We start from the raw sequence: 20,807 nt of genomic DNA, 5'->3' as shown, positions 1-20,807 counted from the left end.
ATACTTATTGTAGTGCGTCATTGAGAATAGGAAGTTTCAAAAGTCATGTAAGCCTAAAAATTTCCTAATCACCCAGGGCTACTCTGTGTTTACCTGAGGAAGGATTGATTCCGGTTGAAATTCGAGAAATTTTGTCATCAACGATCGAGTTATATTTTTGTAAGCGACATGTTGATGTTTGTGTCAGCCGTGAAATTTACATTCCTGTACCGCGCCGCCCGATTGTTGATTCGCTGTCAACTTTCGCGCGCTTTTCGTCGAGGCATTGTGGGAAAATAAGTCATTTCCGGTTCGAGTATTGCTGTGTGCTGTCAGAGCTATTTTGGTCGAAAACTTCGACCACAACATGACTAAATCCAAATCTAAAAGCAAGAAAAGCGAAAAGGGAAAGGAGAGTAATAATTCAAGCAATGCTAGCGACAACAGAGTGAGTAAAATGCAGTAATTTGAGTAAAAACACGGCGGAACCGAATTATTGAAAGCCGCCATTTTGGATGCGATTTCACGTTGTAGCATTCAGTAACAAGTAAACATGTTATTTTCTTGTTGGCGGTTAGCTTGCTAAACATTTCGTGACAACGAGAACAAATTATGTGACCTCATAACGCATCGTAAAGATTAAATTGAATTTTGAACTGGATGAATGCAACGGTTATTCAAAGAACTAACTAGTTGATTTCCGGTTTGCAGCCCCCAAGCTCATGTGACATACGTCCACCTACTCCTGCGATTATTCAAAGTCCTGTGACCCCGAGTTCCAAACTTCCAAAGCCATGGTTTCAGAGCGAAATTCTAAATATGATGTAAGTAAACAAAACAACAATCTTAGGATTTGGTGTTATAATCTTATTTGTGCTAAAACACGAAAGAATTCATGGGTTTCCTCGTCTGTTCAAACGACAATGACTTCGCGGTCGAGATAATTGTCCAGCAAACGTGTTTTTGTTGAAGTTTTAACCGCCATGGATTCGATAATGAGCTATCTATACAACCACACGCCGATAACAATACGCTCGGTTTACAAACACGTCAACGTTGGAGGTCGAAGTGTTTACGATCGTGTTAAGAGGTTGATAAAATGTAGCTATTCTCTTGTGTCTAGGGCCGCCTCAGTGTTGTGCATGTGTCTTCAAAGATGCGGTCCGTTTGTCGCACGTTTTTGTCCCGTGTGCAAAAAGGCTTGCCGAAATGTGCCGAATTGTTTGATAGTAGCTCATTACACGGCGGTTTTGTCGCGATTTCCTGAGGCCAATTGTGCAGCAGAATAATAGCCCTTTGCTTAAATAATACTCCGCGACGCGTTTTGACAGATCGAGGATAATGAGTTGCCCCGAGGCCAGGAAGTATGAGTGCTCTCGAGAGGGCTAAACAATTGACAAAATATTTTCCCACGAAAAAGCCGCAAAGCGTTTGTGACAAGTGTGATTAACACCGCAATAATGTCTTCGCGGTTTTGCCGAGAATAGGGGTTATCGGTTAGAGCACCTTTTTGTGTGACAACTCAATTGCGTGAGAACGGTTACTGTTTACTAAATCGATGAGCCGATGGAAGCAATTAAGAACACGTGGAGTAGAACGAATCGAACACTGGTAAAGAATTACAAGGTGAACCTCACTGCGAGCCATTGTCAGGTTTCCAAGATCAGATCTTATCGCGTTATCGCTCTTGAAGGAGCCCAAGAGCTTATTCACGCTTTCTTTAGACGCTTAGGTACAGGACCAGTCGATTTGTTGACACAATCGTGCATAATCGCGAAAGCATGTAAATTGCACTCTATTATAGAGTAATTTTAGCCGTCAGTATATTTTTAGCGCTTGTTAAATACAGTGTTTGCGGATGAACAAAAGCAAATTGCGGTAAAGTCATTGTTAAGCAATTACACTTTTTTGCCCAAATAGCCCCAGTGACCTTTATACTGAATGTTTGGAGGATGTTTTCAAGTGAAATATGTGTATTTTTAGACCCTGCATAATGTTGGAGTATCAAGCGCTGAAGAGATTAACAGTAAAAAATGTTAATGGTTGGACACTTTTGTTTAAACATAACACAGCCAGGATTTTCAAAGATTTTTTTTTCTTTTAAGGCACCATGCTATTACTATGCAGCTGTATTATAAAAAAACAACTAATTTTCAAATTTTGATACATTTTTTAATCAAAAAAATTAATTATTATACATGTATATAATCTCCAATTCCCTCTATGATACTGACAGTCAGTAGTTGTATAATATTATTTTGTAAAAAAACAAGTACTAGAGGAAAATGGTCATTGGTTAATCTAATGCTCAGAGCTCAAAAGTATCGCGTCATTAAAAAAGTGTCCTTTTTATAGCCTCCTAAAAAGACAAAGAGTGCCAAAGTTCAAAATTGAGAACAATAAATTCCTAAATTGCATATAGTTGAACACACTGCTTAGTGTCTTGTATATAAATAGTCACACAGTAAGCCTTCCATCCTCGTCCCCAAAGGCTACAATTCTTTTTACATAAACAAAAATGACCATCTTCCTGGTATATCATGTAAAGGAAAATAGTTGCCAACAGGTTGGTTGACCGTTGGCCATGTGTTGGCCGACTGTTTGCACACACTTTGCAGACTGTTGCCGACATGTCTATCGGATTGGATTTGTTACCCTTACCGGGAACTGAGCACTCTGTGCATGCTTGCTAGTCTTTTCGCTAGCTAAAAGGATTGAGGTCTTTTGGGACAAGAAAGTGGGGTTTATTCCGCAGACATAGCAGCATTTACATTTACACACAAGGTGTAACTTCTGTTGGAAAATTTTTTTCGGTCCAAGTAATTGTTTAGTATTATTTCTTATCTTACCTATTTATTAAAAGACTAAAAAGAGTTTAAAAATTTAATACATGTGTATGCCATCAAGTATGTGTTATAATCTCATTTAAAGCAGGGATTAAGGCTAATTTCAGTAGCAAATTTTATCCGCTTGCAGGTGCTCTGATTACAAGTAATTACCTTTTTATTTACACATTGAACCAATTAGCTGCTGAGAAATTTTTTCACTGGTAATCAACCCTCCCATACATCCTTATGGGTGGTTTTAAAAAAAGGTCTCAAGAGAAGTGGTAAGCTAATTTCTGTCAGGATCTGTTGGAGAAGTCGTTAGTAATTTATTAGTTATACTCGCTTTGTTGGTTAAGTTAATAAGAATTTCATATTTTTGTAAACTCATTATGCTCACTTACCTGAGGAATTTAATAAAATACCCTTTGTTTGTTTTGGCATTCAGTGGAGTTGCATTACCTTACTAGAGGAGTGATAAAATGGCTTTAAAAATTTTAAATCAATTTTACTTTTAATGAGCTTTTTGCTGAAATGTGAGAGGTCTAGGTGGTGTATCATGGAACATTATGGCTCGGTACACAAGCATTAGGTTCTTGATCAAGAGGTCTAAAGTTAACGCCCTGGCCAGGGTTATTGTGTTCTTTTCTTTGGGCAAGACAGGCTCATGGTGTCCTCTCCCCCCAGGGCCCTGTCATTCAAAGTGTAAATTTATAAGTTTCTCTAGGATTAGTGAATTTCCTTTTCAGTTTTGTAACATCTAAGTGGGGTCTTGCTTAAGGGTGTGTATTTCAAATTTTGCTCTCACTTGGGGTGCTCAGGAGGGAACGTCAATATTTTTAGCTGTCGAGGTCTTGTTACGGCTGTACATGAAGAAATAAGAAACACTGTCATACTGTGTTGTGGGTTAAACCGATCAGGCAAATGGTATCTTCTAGGGGCCAAAAAAGCTGGAGCCATGCACATCCAGATTGATCTTCTTTAGATGTTTGATTTAATTTTCTGACGAGTATTCCCGTCCCTTTCATACGGGAGGCCCCCTCAGGGACGGCGGAGCAATTTTCCAAGTGGGGGGGCTGACTAGTGACTTGAAGTGGGGGGGGGGGCTTAAAATACTTTTCTCTTAGTAAGTCTTTATTTTTTCGGAAATTCTGGGGGGGCTAAAGCCCCCCCAGCCCCCCCAGCTCCGCCGTGCCTGCCCCTCCTCTCAGGCTATTACAGCCCATAGGATTGTTACAAAGGTCACCTGTTTTGACTAGGTAAGGTAAAGTCTGCATCAAGCCTACACCTGTAGTGGCCCATACAGGTTGGAGCTTATCCCAGATTCTGTAGCATGAAGCAACTTGGGGCATTTCTACTCCTCCCCGGATGGGTAGGTTCGATTTTCGCCACCTTCTCGGGTCCGGTCTTTGTTTCTCCAAGAGAGAGAGGGGGGAATGACCACGGGCTCATTTTCTCTTAAAAGCGGCTGGAAATCGAGCCTACTGGATGGGATGCTTAAGTCAAGCAGGGCTCCCCCCTAGCATTAGTTTGATAGAACCAATTTATATACCTGGGTGAAGAGAAGCACTATGAGAGTAAAGTGTCTTGCCCAAGTAAACACAACACAGTGACCCTGGCCAGGCCTCGAAACCAGACCACTCCGATCCAGAGTCCAGCGTACTAACCATTAGGCCACCGCACCTACCCTCCGACATGTTTTCACTATAATTTAATATATATTGATTAAATTTTTTGAAAAATTTCTTTAAAATTGTACTTGTAAAAGGAATTTGTAACTGAAGAACACCCACGAAGGTCTTTCTTGACTTGAATATAATGACATGCCTATGGATCACGTAAGCCTATTTGTAGTAAAATAACGTTAACTGAGAGGCATTTCAGACATGTGATGCTAATCACGAGGGAGGTTTAATATTAAGACATAAATTAAAAAGCATTGCAAAAAAAGGAATTTGTTTAATCTTTTGACATGAGAATTTTAAGATGCTGCATTCTTTGTAGGATTTTGTACAATTCTTTTGAATATTTAGTAAGTTATGAGTCAGTGCTTTTAAGATACTTGTGTGGCATTAACTGATCTTGTCATTAATGGATATTGATCAACTTGTGTATATCAGATTGAAATCAAACAGAAAGTAAATACCGCATGTATTTTTAGGTTAGCATTTTGATCTTGCTTTCCTCCTTTGAATATTGTTCATTCTTAACCAGTGATTTGTGGCTTAATGATTTTGTTTTTAAATTTGTACTACTGTAACTTATTTTATTGGTTTTGGTTTGATCCAGTTTGTTTGAAATTTTGTAAGTACTGCATCAAGAGTTAAAGGAAAACTTGAGTATGATCGATATGGCACTCAGCAAGTGGTTCACAGAACCTTCTAGATACTTGAAGCAGTGCGTCAAGAGGGTACTCTGTAAGCACTTCTAAATGCACCACCTTGACCTTAAGTGGGCAAAAAAGCGAAAAAAATATGTGGTAGTTTTGTTAATTAACTTGTGGGCAGTAATTCATTTATAATGCTTCTACTTATCTGGGGAGGGATTCTAGAAGACTGCAGTAGATGTTTGCCCAGGGATTGCATGGGTGGGGCCAGGGGAATAAGAGCTTAATGAAATTTGCTTTGAATGTGGTATAATGTAACTAAAGTCTAGTAACTGTTTCAAATGAGGAATATTGATTTTTGCCGTAGGCAAGTGCTGCAATATCTACATGGAGAGGTAGAGAGGGTATTTTTATTATAATATTGGGCTCTGTTAAAATCTACTTCCTGTGTTCTTTCTGCCGAAATATAATAATTGCTTCCTGATGATCGAAAACGATTTTCTATGCCTCTGAAAGGTTGTATTGCATGTCGGCAGGATCGAGTTGTTGGGAAACTTAAATTTGCACTTAATAGTCATGATGATCAACAACGAAAAATAGATGATAAAATTGTTTTAATGATGTGATGTACAGGCATTGTCAGTTACTGCCCAATTATTTAAAATTATTCAAATTAAAAAAGTATATACTTTTTTAATTTGAATAATTTTAAATAATTGGGATGCTACTTGATCAGTACCAAGCAAAGATCTTCTTATTAGTATTATACATAACTTAAAAAGTGATAGTTGTAAATTTTTAAAACCTTCCTATAAATTTGGAATATACATTGGGAGGGTGTGGGTGCAATTCAGTAAACACCCTATGAGGGGATGTTATAGGCCCCATTTTTACGACTGAATTTTCAATGAAGGAGTATTGTGGGTAGCCCGACTTCACTCACATGGTTGGTCGGTTGGTTGGTTGGTTGGTTGGTCCATCAGCTGTAAACATTTTGATAAGAGAAGTAAGAGTGTAGCAAGGCGGCCGTAATAAGGCTATTTTTTAAGGTTTAACAAGGAAGACAAAAGCAAAGAAACAAAATGCGGCTGAAAATTATGTGTGGAAGGTACTTGACCGCCGAAAAAGTGGACATTAAGAGCCGCAAAAGCGATGCAGCATGCGATATTTGCATGCGTTACTTGCATGCGTTACAACTGCTTGTAACGCATGCATGAAACTGACACTCGCGCATTCATACTATACATAGAAGATTCCTCGCATAACAAAATTTCCTATTGCAAAGATAACGCCGGAATTTTCAAATACGATAAACAAGTTTATCGTCCGCATTAAGAGCCGCAAAAGCGATGCACCGATCGATCTCTTTCGTATACTTACCTGAATCAGTCTATATGTTCAGATATATTAATTTACTTACAGCGTTATTACTTTACGGCTTACATGTAAATGCTTTTAATCTCCAATGTATACAGGAGCGATAGAATAAACAAACCATTTTAGTGCTGCGGGTTTTGATCTCACGACCTCTCACACTCCATCCTGAAACCTACACGATTGAGCTAATCCGACAATCTCAGTCACGTAAAATGAAAAGATCTTATATCAATGTAATAGACATTGTTGGGTCAACCGCCGATTGTCTGCAATTGTCACGCATGTTTGCTCCTTTATTGCTTTTTAATTGCATCAAAGAAATGTTTGAACATCTGCCGCTCATATAAAAAAACTTGGTGAAAAAAATTCAGTCGTGGCTCGAAGAGGCTTTGATTTGGTCTTGAGTACCTGATATAACTCATTCCCCAAGGCAACGTTTTCAAGCATTTATATCAGAAAAAGGGGTCCACTTGCCAGGATTACCCCACCTGCTGAGATAAGACAACTCTTCTATTGGTCTTGCTCCCCCCCCCAATGTTCCTTGGCTGTAAAATAGCTGAAACAATATTGTTTATTTTTCATAGGTATGCTTTTGGTGACTCAAGAAAACCTTCAACGGAATCAGCTTCCCTCATCGAAGAGATTGTCCATTCACAGATGGCTAGCATGGTATTATTTTGTTTTTATCGAACTTTCATCCCTTTGTTTTGGACTTTGTTTGTCTCCCCAAAAGCTTCCAAAAAGGGTCCGAGTGGGAAGTGCAATGGAAGGCAGGAAAAGTATTCCACAACTGTCCCTTTCCCCAATCTTTTAAAAGAGTTAACCTGGCAGTGAGTTTTAACCTGGCAATCAGTTGTCTTCTGAGTTTGCAGAAATCACAGGATGTCAAGTCTCTCACGTTTGACTTGGATCTTGGCATATTAAAAGAAAATGGGGTATTTCTTTCAAGCTGTGTTGTATACCATTAGTTATTTCTTGCATCTCTTTACATTGCAGGTTGTACGAGCTGCAGATGTAACAAATATGAGAGGCGGAAGGTTCATGAGTGTCGAGGATATCATCTTTTTAATGAGGAAAGACAAAGTAGGTTGAGCTGTAATGGTTGAGGCAGAAACAGACACACAGTATTAGTTATATACAAACAAAACATGAATATCTGGCTGAAATAAGTGGAGATCTCCCATAATCTCAATCGTGGCCCCTCAATCATGTGTCCCGTGGACAAATTTCCTAGCTTCATTAAAGTTTCTCAGTCATGTGTCCCTTGAACTCTTCTCCAATCTCAACCATGGTCCCTCATCCATTAGTAATTACGGACACTCCCTCTAATCTCAATCATGGTTCATCAGTCATGTGCCCCATGGACACCTGCTCTAACATCATCATTGTCCTCAATCATGTGTGTATGTCCCATTGACATCACCCCTAACCACAAACATGGCCCCAGAATTATGTGACCGATGGATAAATCCCAAACCTCAATCATGTTCCCTCAATTACGGGAGAGTTGAAAACACTGACCCCCGATCCGCGGACTACCCACTGACCCCCCACTCCGCGGATCACCTACGGACTACTCCGCGGACTACCCTTACGGAGTACCCCTACGGAGTACCCTATAAAATGAAACGAATTTATGTTTACGAGGAAAAGACACACTAGAAACCTACCTGTGCCACTTGCACGATCGATCGAAACAGCCGCCATCTTGTTTACCTCGATCCAGTCCTTCTTGTTACAAACTCAAACGGGACTTCATCGGCTAGTACTAAAACCAGGAACGACGGAATACTAAAACCCGGAACAGATAAAATATATCGTGTAACCCTTACAAATATAAAGAGCTAACCGTAAACAGGCTAACCGAAGTTCATAGTAGGCTTACTATTCACTCCGGTTAGCATACTATTCACCTCGGTTAGCCTACTATGAACTTCGGTTAGCCTACTATTCATCAGTAAACCTACTATGAACTTCGTTTAGCCTGTTTATGGTTAGCTCTTTATATTTGTAAGGGTTACACGATATATTTTATCTGTTCCGGGTTTTAGTATTCCGGCATTCCGGCGTTCCCGATTTTAGTAGTGGCCTAGACCCGTTAGGACTGGATCGAGGTAAACAAGATGGCGGCTGTTTCGATCGATCGTGCAAGTGGCCCAGGTAGGTTTCTCATTTTTTTTTCCCATAAACATAAATTCGTTTCATTTTATAGGGTACTCTGTAGGGGTACTCCGTAAGGGTAGTCCGCAGAGTAGTCCGTAGGTGATCTGCGGAGTGGGGGGTCAGTGGGTAGTCCGTGGATCAGGGGTCAGTGTTTTCAACTCTCCCCTCAATTACATGTACCATGGTCCCAGGTATAAATGATCATTGCTGTCATTAACATTGTATTGACCAATAAGTCTGTAGAGTCTCCACTATACTCAAACTGAAAATTTTAAATTTTAGTGGGGGTGTGCTGTGTGCTTCCTGAAACCCTTTCACTATTTCTGATGAAAATATGTGATTTTCCACACCCTATTTCAGACCAGACCATTCCCAGGAACTGCTTCAGATGAATAATAGCGCTCATAAAAGTAGTTTCTTCTGAGAATTATACATAATTGCTGATCAGAGTGCACAAGCCATACCCTAATTCAACCAAAATGGTCAAAATCTATACCCTTTTGGGGTGACTCGAAAACAAAGACCTTAATGAAACAAAGACCCGAAGGCCCTATATTCACTAATAAAAGGTGAAAATACATTGAACAAGCAGCTATTTCAAAAAGAAATAGTGTTTCGTTTCCAGATTGCGGAAGGGTGAGAATAGTGTAACACTAAGGAGAGATGGGTTTGTGGTTTACTTTAATTTGGAGAAGGTCCTAGTGTATGTTGAATTTGCCGAATTTATGCACGAGTGAAGAATGAAAAGAAGAACTTCATATTCAGTTTAACACCTACTGTCCATTTTATGTAAAGGAGACATAAACTACGTCCTGATGCAGTTTGGCTTTCAAGAGTTCAAGTAACACACAAATATTTCTCTTTATAGAAATAGCATGTGTCTTTCTCTCCAAATTAAGTTAAGTGAAAGAAGCTTGTCTTTATCGTTTTTACTCATCCAGTGAAAATTAAAATGATTGTTTTTATTTCTGCAGAACACTTTTTACTTAAAAATGGCACCTGATAGCATAACTTTGAATGTTACATGAATGGAAAAATAACTTACAGAAAATATTTAAATATATTCCTATCAATGTCGGGAATGGTTTATTTTTTAAAACAAACAATCCTAAAACAAATCAGTCCCATAAATAAAGTGTTTTGTGACTACTGATCTCTGATAAAATGCAAAACAACACTTTAATCGTAGATTAAATTATTACCTTTTGACAAAAAGCTTGAGGTATATACTTCTCTGAGTTGATCACATGCTCAAATCAAATAAATGCCAAATTCAAGACAAACCATAACCCCGGTCGACAAGAACAGAGATAAGCACACTGTTTCGAAGCCATTTCTTCAAAATCAAATGCCTGTTGTCACTTTACAAAGACACGTAAACAACAAGGGCAAATTAATGTAAAAAAGCTACCATACACAGATTTTTAACCGGGATTTTTAATTAAGCAAAATTCAAGTTTAAAGAAAGTTTTATGTTATATGTTATATATAGTCATACCAGGATTGTATTTTGGTCGATCCGCGCTGCACGCTCTCCCGGCAAATATAAAATTATCTCCACAGAATAAGAGCTAATAAGACACAGCCAAGTTGCTTCTGTTGTCAGTGTAACACTGATAATAACGATTTGCATTTTTGGCGATAATGTGGAGTTTCGATCAGACCGCGATGGCTTTGAATAATCCAAATAATGTTTATATCAATAATTTAATCTCAGAAATCTGCTCCAGCAGTTGCAACGGTAGTTAATGTTGAGCGTTACATCAACTAAGGAGACGAATTTAGTTCGACACGGCAGTTGCACACCTTGCTATACGATACTGTCCATACAAAATTTAAACTTTGAACAGAACTTGACTGTCTTCTTTTTCGTTCTCAACTTTCCGTGCAGACTCGAATGTTTTTGCGACGCACGTGACACTGATCACGCAATTCCGGGTACATCCACGCGAGAACCCACGCAATTTTGCGTGTATTCGCGCTGTTTGTGACGTCGACGATGCCGTGAATTTTCTTGTACAAATAGAATAGGGCAATTTCCCACATTTATACATTCCTCTGTTACATGAAGTGAAATTAACTTTGTAACTCGCCTGTAAATATGCACTTCTCTTTGTAGTGCACTTAAGCTCTACCGTGCGAGCAAACTCGAGTCATCCCGTTTTTCTTTGCGCTTGCAAACACTGGTTGGTGGAAATTTACTTCCGTTTCAGAATAATATTAAACGCTACGAGAGCTTTCTCTAGTTTTCTTACAATACATCGCTTTAATCAAACTTAAAACAATTTCAGTCGTTAGATGTTTCTGTTTGCAACGAATCTCAATATTTTTGGTCATGCTGAGGAATAATATTATATTTCCGATATTTAAAGAACATGTTTTTACGAAATTAATTGCCATCGGTCATACGTATTTACTTTGTGGTTACGACCGTTCTTGTGATTGGATAGCAGCCACCCGTGCGAGCAAACACGACAAGTCATCCCGTTTTTGTTTGCGCTTTCAAACACTGATTGGTGGAAATTTACTTCCGTTTCAGAAAATCGCTAGAATGTTTACTTAACAATTAAACGCTACGAGAGCTTTCTCTAGTTTTCTTACAATACATCGCTTTTATCAAACTTAAAACCATTGCAGTCGCCAGATATTTCTGTTTGCAACGAATCTCAATATTTTTTTATCATGCTGAGGAATATCTTTCCGATATTTGAAGAACATGTTTTTACGAAATTAATTGCCATCGGTCAAACGTATTTACTTTGTGGTTACGACCGTTCTTCTGATTGGATAGTAGCCCCCACTGTGTAAATAGTTCACATCGAAGCCAAAATAATACCGTATCGTTTCTGAGGAAACGAAACAAAAATTAGGGGGTCCATTTTCGAGTTTTTGGGGTCTTAGGGTCTTCGGGTCTTCTTTGTTTTTGAGTCACCCTACCCTTTTGTAAAACATACCCTGTCAGGACTTTACTATATAATTGTGATTGTGCAATATACCTGCCAAACTTGGACTGTACCACATTTTTTTTCCAGGAAAAACTCAAGAGGCTAATCAAATATCTCAACTTCAAGGACATCAAGAATAAAACCCAGAAACAAACCTCACAAGAAGACGATGAAGTCTTAGAAGCTTCAGGTAAGTATTATATTAAATGATTTAATATCGAGAGATTTAAGTGCTTTAGGTGTTTTGCTGATAGGAGGCATGGTGGCCTAATGGTTAGCGCGCCTGACTCCGGAGTGAGCGTTCCATGTTAGAGCCCTGGCCGGGTTACTGTGTTGTGTTCTTGGGCAAGACACTTTACTCTCATACTGCCCCTCTCCACCCAGGTGTGTACTGGCGAAATAATGCTGAGGGGGGGGGGGTACCCTACGATAGACTAGCATCTCATCCAGGGGGAGTAGAAATACTTGTAGCTGTTTAATGCTAAGGAAACCGGGATATTAAGCATTGGCAGTACGCACCACTTTGGCTCAAAGCTGCCCTTTTTTAAGGTGTTTCGCTGTTTATCATCAAGTGTCTGAAGGGAGGTGTTTAATGGTTAGCGGATTTGAGTGCTCTTTAGGGTCATTGTGTGGTGCTTTGAAAAAAGGCATTTACTGTCACAAGTGCCCCTCTTCACCCAGGAGTGTGAATGAATACTGGCAAATTGTTAGGATAACCTCACAAAATGCTTGTGGGGAGGGGAGGGAGGGGAGAAGGGGAGGTGGGGGGTGGGGAAGAAAACCTGCAGTGGACATCCTGACTAAAAGGAGCAGCATTAAGCTTGGTGGCTTTATGCTATGAAACCCAGTGTTATATATGTGTTGGTACCTATGAGCCATATGGCTTCTCTAATCTTTGAGATCTGGACAGACTTGACCTTTTAGATGTCCAAGACTTTCCTTCAGGAGAAGGTCTTGATAGAGACGTTTCTTGACTCTTTTGTTACAGTGAGTGAAGTTAAAGGTAGTAAAAGACGAAAGGTTTCTTACGACTTTGTCAGCACAATAGACCAGACAGGTGGGTTAATAAGTCAAACTACTGTACAGTTTTTGCAAAGGTTATTACAGGGTATGCCAGCTCATCATGTACACTTTGGTTGGAAAAAATTAAGCCAGTTGAGGTCCAAAGTTGCCCCAAACCCTTACCCTTTCATATACCATTTTTATGCTCATTCATGCAGCATGCTGCAGCATGCCGCGAAGCATGCAATGAATGAGGATATTAGAGGGACATATACAAAACATGGACCCGGGTCCATGGACCACCCCTGTGGACCCGGTCCATGGACCACCTTGTGGATAAGGTCCATGGACCACCCCTGTGGACCACCCCTAATTTTGGAAAGAAAATCAAAGTGTAGAATGGGGACAGGGTATAAATTGACGGCAGGTACCAAAACCCAAAACAACGAAATGAAACCACTTAAACGAAATGACCAAAACCAAATTAGCGAAACACTGAAACGACCAAAACGAAACCGCCGAAACGGTTGAAACGAGCGAAACGAAACATAATCACTGAAACCATTACCATTAGCGAGAGCTACCTTATTGTTACTTATTTTCGCGGGAACTTAATTTCGCGAAAATGGAACGTGCATATTTCGCGGGACTTATTTTTCGCGATTTGGCCAAAAAATACGCAATTAACATAAAAACACAATAAAAAACGTTTGGAATAAATTTTCGCGGGTCTTTAATTTCGCGATTTTTTGAAAATCACAAAAATCGCGAAAAATTAAGACCCGCGAAAATAAGTAACAATAAGGTAACCGTAAACAGGCTAACCTGAGTGTTATTCAGGGTAACCGAAGTGCTATTGAGGCTAACCGGAGTGCTAATTAGGCTAATAAGATCACAATATTGTCAAAATATTGTTAAAAACTGTGTAGCGCTTATTAGGCTAAGCTAGGCTAACTGGAGTGGCCAATCGGAGTGAAAGGCATGGAAAGTGCTCTCCGGTTTATAGCCTGAATAGCACTCCGGTTAGCCTAACTAGGACTCCGGTTAGTCTGTTTACGGTTAGCTGGTAAAGGTTTTGCTTGTTTCGGTGATTTTGTCTTGTTGTCTTTGTCACTCGTTTCAGCTGTTTCAGTTGTTTCCGCGGTTTCGTTTTGGTGGTTTAGCTTGTTTTGGTCGTTTCGTTTCGGTGGTTTCATTTCGTTGTTTTGGGTTTTGGTACCTGCCGTCAATTTATACTCTGTCCCCATTCTACACTTTGATTTTCTTTTGAAAATTAGGGGTGGTCCACAGGGGTGGTCCATGGACCAGGTCCGCAAGGTGGTCCATGGACCGGGTCCACAGGGGTGATCCATGGACCCGGGTCCATGTTTTGTATACGTCTGATATTAGAGTGATACAGATGTTGACGGAAGTTGTGCGTGTACAAAAAATGTGTGGACGGAAGTTGTAGACCGGAGGTAATTTTACATGCTACCCCTCCCCGCTTAGTAACGTCAAAAATAACTTTCATGAAGTTCAGATACAAAAGTTAAAAGAAATGAAACCCTTGTATGGTGTAATAAACAAATTTACGTCAAATCACAATTTTGGAACTTCTAAAAAGTGCAATGTGAATCAAGAAGCTAAAATGTTGTCACCTTGGAGTACCCTAAACGGGTTTATTTAAACATGCGCTGATACACGCAATAAAGTCTGTTGTGGCAGACAGAAGTAATTAAAAAAGTAGCTATTTCAAACAAGGAATAGGGTTTCGTTTTCAAAAGCATAGTGATTTATTTTTTATTCCCCTTGTTAGTGAAAATTTCCCCTAAGGCTCGATCGAAAATTAACGACTTGCCTTGAGTGTTTTTTGAAAGAAAAGGTAACCCTTTGGTATAACATTTGTCCTTTGATAGGTAAATGGTATCCTTTTTACATACCAACAAAAGGGATACTGCATCTCTTTTCTTAATTTGTCACTTGAATAACCCTTTAAAATACTTACTTGAAAGGACCATTCAGTGGGTCTGTTTGATATATTTTCAAGGGTTCTTTTAAATACCTGAAATATTATGGCACATTTCCCTACCCTTCTATATACTACCACTTGTGAAATCCTATACCTACCATCTGAAAAAGGTACCCCTTTTGGGTTGAGCCTTCCTGTATAGTCCACTATAGGGAATAACCCCTCCACCTGAAATTCATATCCATGCGTGGCCTGGGGGCATAACGATCTTTCCTTAATTGACACCCTGAGATTTGGTAAACTTATTAATAGTGGCACTCTGGGACTTATCATTTTCTTAATAGGTGATCTTGTAGCTTTGTTTGATGAGGATGACATTGATGAAGTGAAACAAGAAAGAAATGAGGTGGGTGCCTCTTGTTATTTAGATAGGGGAGTAAGTAACCTAACTAGCTTACACTTACCAGCATCAGCTACTAAAAGTGTTATATATCATGTCCTTAATTAAAGCATAAGCCGCCAGTCTTTTAAACCGTAAACATCCTGTACAAGGCAGGTGGAGACTTCGTAAAACCTTGATGTCTCAAACAGGAAATTGCATTTTATCTTCTGGAAAAGGGTGTACTGTTCTTTCTCTGCCTCCCAGGGGGGTACTCCCATATGAAAGGGGCGGGGATGCTTGTCGGAAGTTTTGCCAAAAACCCTCTAAAGAGACTAATCTGGGTGTGGCTCAAGCTTTTTTTAACCCCTAAAAGATACCAAAATTTTGAAACAGAATTTATATTATTTTGTATATTTTGTGTGCAACCCTAAACAAGACCTTGACAGCTAAAGATATTGGCATTTTGTCCGGAACACCCTAAGTGAGGCCAAAAATCAGAAATTAATAACCCTTAGCGAGACGACAAGCTCCCCCACCCCTTCATGTGGGAGACCCTCTCATTGCACGTGATTCCACTTTGTTGTATTTCATTTTGTGCAGGTCTCAGGTTCTTTTTGAATAAAATCAAATCCAAAATATTTTTTTTTAGAGAGCAGAGCGGTTCTCACGAACTCTTGATCCTCAGCAGTACCTGGAATTTACTGAGTGTCGACAGGCCAACTTTAGTGAGTAAAATGTTTGGTAGTTCAGTTCTTGTGAACAAAGATTAGAATCGCACTGTTATACATGTACATCAGTGAATAGGTCTTAGATCTCAGATCTACCAAGCTGGATAAACCAATTGAAAACTAGAATGACATACCGTATTTACTCGAATAAGCACCGCGGCGCTTATTAAATTTTTTGTGTCTCAAGTGCGGTGCTTATTCGAGGGCGGCGCTTATTTGAGGGCGGCGCTTATTTAAAATTTGGACGCCAGAAAGAATCTTATCTTTTACAGTTATTGAAAAGAGCATCTTTTGATTGTCAGTATGTCTCCTGCTGAGACAGAAGTGGCGCTAGCTGTCCTGGCAAAGGTTGGCGGCCTTCGCAACATTTACAGAACTACGTATTGTTAGAGTGTTGAATAGAAAAACTAATGGGAGAGCGAAAAAACAATCACTCATAACTGCAAAACATCGCTTTTGATGCAAAGAAATGTTCAAGCTTGTCCTACAGTTGCTTTGTAGTGCCGTTTTAAGTTAATCAAAATTCTTCAAATAAGCGCCGCATCGTGACTGCGGCGCTTATTCGGGGGGCGGCGCTTATTAACTTTTTTGTCCTAAATGCGGCAGTTATTCGAGGGCGGCGGTTATTCGAGGGCGGCGCTTATTCGAGTAAATACGGTATGTCTCCATTAATTTTTTGAGACAAAGGGAACAGTGATGGCACGGTGGTGAGAGTGCAAACCTCCCCCTAGTGAGGCCTGGGTTTGATTTCCAGACCTACTGTCATAAATTATGTGGGTCAAGTTTGCTGTTGGTTCTCATCCTTACTCCAAGGGATTTTCTCTGGGTTCTCGAGTTTCTCTCTCCACAAAACCAACGCATATGAATTCCAATTTGATCGGGAACAGTGGATGAAAGAAATGCTACTGGATGGTCAATCTATCCAGCCCAACATGTTGCTAGACTGCTTTGATTGAAATAAAATCAGTCTGGTGATTCATGAAGCTACTTTGGAACATTAGATTCTGTTTTTATCTTGTAGATAAAAAGGCTGGGAAGTTCAAAGAGTGGCTAGACTGTGCATCACTTATCGACATGAAACCAAACACACCAGTGATGGACGTCTTCAGCTACCTGGCTTATGAGACAGTTGGACAGGTGGGAATTGACAAAAAAGTGTAATAATTATTTTGATACCAGTTTTCAACCTACCGGTAATCCTGTTCTTGAGCAGTTTTGACTTTGAGCTTTTTTACATGTTTTTATTTTTCAGTTATTTAATATTGTTATTACTTGTTACTTACTTACAACACGGTACTTACGAAATACATTACTTGCTTAGTATACATAACTTACATACAAATTTACTAATTTGCGTACAATACATTACTTACCTATATCATTTTTGACTTGAAGCTGCCATTATGAGGTTACTATTTATGAGAAGGTGCATGTCATTTCACTCAGTCATTCATCCTTGTCACGCTCAATATACAGCTGAAAGGTATCTACAAGGTCCCACTAAGCTGCTCTTATCTGGCTGATCTTATAGCCTCCAATGCCAGCACTCTTCATCTTTCCCAGTATTGTTCTCCTCCATGTTGTTCTTGCCCCCCCCCCCCCCCTTTTCCTTCATATCTCTGGAGTCCAGGTCAGGGCTGTTCTTTTGTGCGCTGTAGGATCCATTTGTAACGCATGTCCAAGCCATTTCCATCTTTCCAAAGAATGGTGTCCATTGTTTCTTGCCCTGTGACTTATTATAAATGTATGGAAAATTTATTGGGCCAATGCCACTTAATCATAACAGAACATAATCTATATACCTAGAAAAGGTACCTTATTATAGGATATTAATGCTTGTGTTAATTAAGGTATTTGAAATAAATGCGACTTAAATGAACGCGAAGTGAAGGAAAAATAATTTCCCAATAAAGGAAATTAACGTGAAAGATGTTGTAACATTTAAAAATGAAGGAAATTAACGCAACAAACACAAAGGAAATAGGAACTTGTCAAGAAGACAAAAACATGTTTACTTTAACACAAAGGAATCTGACCGCCTTGAGCGTTCTTCACAGTTTTAGTGATCCGGCAGATTTCCACCCTGATGAAGTTATGCCTTTTCCTAATAGTCAAGACGTCTGGACTGTATCGAAAAATTGGGGCCAAAATAATGGAAATTAAGGTCATGGAAATTAACGCTCCACTTAATTAACAGGGCAGAAATTAATGTTAACAAAAATAAACGCGACTTAAATTAAAGCGAATTCTTGAAATTCGTGGTAATTTCATGAAGCGTTAATTTCCTATAATAAGGTAATCAACAAACTAATGACCTAAATTGAGTGGTAAATGTGTATGGTATTAAACCTTAACTTTTAAATTACTGTGACAGGTTGTGGACTTGGCATTACTGGTGAAAAAAGATTTGGAAGGAAGTGACGTGTTGACGCAAGCCATGCCACCTGTGTCTATTCTATCCGAGAGTCAATCATCTGCAGTCACACCAGGAATTGCCACATCCACCCCCTCCACCCCTAACCACACCCCACCTGGTACCCCTACCACGCCCACTACCCCCTTTCTTCCTAGTCCTACACCAAGTGGACCTAATACTACTGGGATCCCATCCACTACACAGGGTACGACAAAACCCAAGAGCAAAAAAAGAAAACTTAAGGTGAGTATTTCAGTCTGTCAGTAATTTTTTTTTTTTTAATAATTAAAAAAAAAAATATTCAACCTTGAGTGCCTTATGATTTATCGTTCCATTTACAGTCTGATTTGATATACTTGAAATGGGTGATATCGCACTCCCATTGAAGGTTAGCTCTGTGATTTTTTCTGGCGTGATTTGTGTGCCTGTGTGCAATGTACAGTACCGTAATGATTCGATTTAGCGCCCTCCTTTCAATAAGCGCCCCCTTCCGAATAAACGCCCCTCTTCGAATGTGTTTTTGTAAATAAGCGCCCCTATTCTAATAAGCGCCCCCATTCTAATTAGCGCCCCCGTTCTTATAAGCACCCCTATTCTAATAAGTGCCCCTATTGTGGATAACTGCCCATACTGAAGTCATTGACGTCAACTAGATAAACTTCTGACCGTTCGCCGTACAGTTCATGTATATATTTACTGCTAAAATGAACAATTATTTTAAAAGTAACTGAACTTTAAACAATTTCTAACTGTTACAGTTTCTGTTATTGTTAGATACATTTGGTTGTTTCTTAAGAAATTAAATAAGCGCCCTGTCCCGAATAAGCGCCCTGTCTCGAATAAGCGCCCTCCCTCGAGGTGCCAAAAGTAAATAAGCGCCCCGGGCGTTAAATCAAATCATTACGGTATGTTAGGATTGTGTGGTTATTTGCGTGACAAATGGGGCCTTGACACACACATAATTGACTTGGGATAAATGAAGTACTGTAAAGGCCGTCTTTGCCAAACCTTTGATTGCAGCAAAGGTTTTGTCTAAGATTTTGAACGAGATAGTATGCAGCTATCAAAGGTGTGACAAAGGGTGCTGTGAAATGCAACTTTGACTTACAGTTGTATGTGTCAAAGGTTCCTTTGATTGGCATCAAATCTGTTACTAACTTTGACGCATGTCAAATACCTACATGTACTATCAAAGGCAATATCACAGGATTTGTTTACTTTTGACATCTGTTTCTCAAACTCATTATTAATTCATCGATTTAAAACAAGGGAAATCATACTGTGGAGGAGGTTTGGATACCCGGTCCTAATTAGCATAGATATTTATGATTTTATTTTTCTGTTTACTCTGTCATCGTATTTTCAACTCTCTTCCTGGTGTTTGGATATCTCGATGAAACACTGTCTGTCGTGTCTCTGTCATTCATCTGCCTCACTTTTAATGTAAATCAAGTGTGCAGTGAAAAAGTGAAACTTGCCACTTCGCCATTAAGGTGGACATAATTGGGGCATGGGGAGAATATGGTGGCAAAGCCAAAGTTTTGTGGCAAGTTTTGTCTAGACCAGTCCTTGAAGTCACTAAAAAAATGGTCTCCATGATGTCTGTGTTATCATTTATATTTTGGTAAACCCACAAAAATGCATGTTGTATTGATTTTTGAAAGAATGACTAAGATATTGTCACAGAGTTGACTAGTTTTATTTTAGCAATTCAAGAGTGTAATTTAGCATTTATGTGACCTGTGATTTGTTATTTGAACAGACTTTGTAACAGTGCTTGCTGGTGTTTTTCAGGGATCAGCTGCAAGCCTGTCGTACAGCAGTGGTGATTGTATTCAACCGCAGCACATTAGAGAAGCCATCAGGAGATATAATCATTTCATAGGACCCATGGCTCCTTTCTCTGTAAGTTGAGTGTATCAATATCACATGAATGACAGTCATTTGTGTTCACCAATTTGCGTACAATTAAGTGTAATCAGGGATGCAAATAATAGGCGGAAGGCGGAAAAAATAACCACTTGAGGACTTTATTTTTGCGTATAAAAGACTGTATGTCTGGTTAGATCTCTCTTTCTGCCGGTGATCTAGAAAATTTCACCTGTTGGAAATTTTATGTATAGCTACATCCCTGGGTAAAATTTTTCATTAATGTACAATCCCTTTACACTTGCAGTTGGGTGAGCAAGTACTTGCTAACCCTGTGGTTTTGTCACTAATTTTACTACAAATATCTCTTTTTTTATCCACAGGCACATGCAAGACCATCTGCCGGCTTCAGAACATTATGCTGTTAACAAAAGATGTCAACTGCACTATATTTGATAGCCAGATAAAAGAGCTGCCAGCAAGAATGTAAAGGGTTCCATATTTCCATATGAAAGATTGAACTCAATGAACAGAACAAAGCAGAATGCTGAATGTCTGGAAATAGTTTTGTTAGGTGTACAGTTGTAATTCTTTATTTAAAAGCAGGCTACTCTGCTTTGCATATTGAGTGAAAGAACTATGTACAAATGTGAAAATTATATTTATTTGACATTAAATAATTTTTTTTTTCAAACTATTTGTGCTTGCAGTGCACGTCTGATGAAAAATGTGAACAGTCTTGATTTGTGGAGGGGGATAGGGGGCCAGAGATCAGAAGAAAAGGGGCGGGAAGCGGGAGGAGAGAGGGTGGGAAGCTGGATTCTTAAGGTGGCGGGAACCGGGAGAA

At 39.3% G+C, this 20,807-nt stretch overlaps 1 protein-coding gene across 1 annotated transcript; it reads left to right on the top strand.

The window, feature by feature from the left end:
- Window positions 1-252: 252 nt before the first annotated feature.
- LOC144655952 (transcription initiation protein SPT3 homolog) lies at window positions 253-20,648 on the top strand. Its single transcript, XM_078516146.1, has 12 exons — window positions 253-427; window positions 691-803; window positions 7,092-7,176; window positions 7,504-7,590; window positions 11,703-11,805; window positions 12,604-12,672; window positions 14,910-14,971; window positions 15,597-15,672; window positions 16,697-16,812; window positions 18,050-18,334; window positions 19,886-19,996; window positions 20,344-20,648. Exons 1-12 carry the CDS (start codon window positions 347-349, stop codon window positions 20,386-20,388), a joined length of 1,233 nt encoding a protein of 410 aa, XP_078372272.1. The 5' UTR covers window positions 253-346; the 3' UTR covers window positions 20,389-20,648.
- Window positions 20,649-20,807: the final 159 nt, after the last annotated feature.

Source organism: Oculina patagonica, chromosome 6, assembly GCF_052425735.1.
Source record: "Oculina patagonica isolate OP01 chromosome 6, crgOcupat, whole genome shotgun sequence".
Taxonomy (NCBI): domain Eukaryota; kingdom Metazoa; phylum Cnidaria; class Anthozoa; order Scleractinia; family Oculinidae; genus Oculina; species Oculina patagonica.
This window is presented reverse-complemented; position numbering and strand designations above follow the sequence as displayed.

Excerpts from the sequence above, each read along its gene's own strand:
- LOC144655952 (XM_078516146.1), top strand. The coding sequence starts at position 347 with ATGACTAAATCCAAATCTAAAAGCAAGAAAAGCGAAAAGGGAAAGGAG. Across the intron at positions 11,806-12,603 it reads TGAAGTCTTAGAAGCTTCAG|TGAGTGAAGTTAAAGGTAGT; the intron begins GTAAGTATTATA and ends CTTTTGTTACAG. Across the intron at positions 18,335-19,885 it reads GCAAAAAAAGAAAACTTAAG|GGATCAGCTGCAAGCCTGTC; the intron begins GTGAGTATTTCA and ends GGTGTTTTTCAG.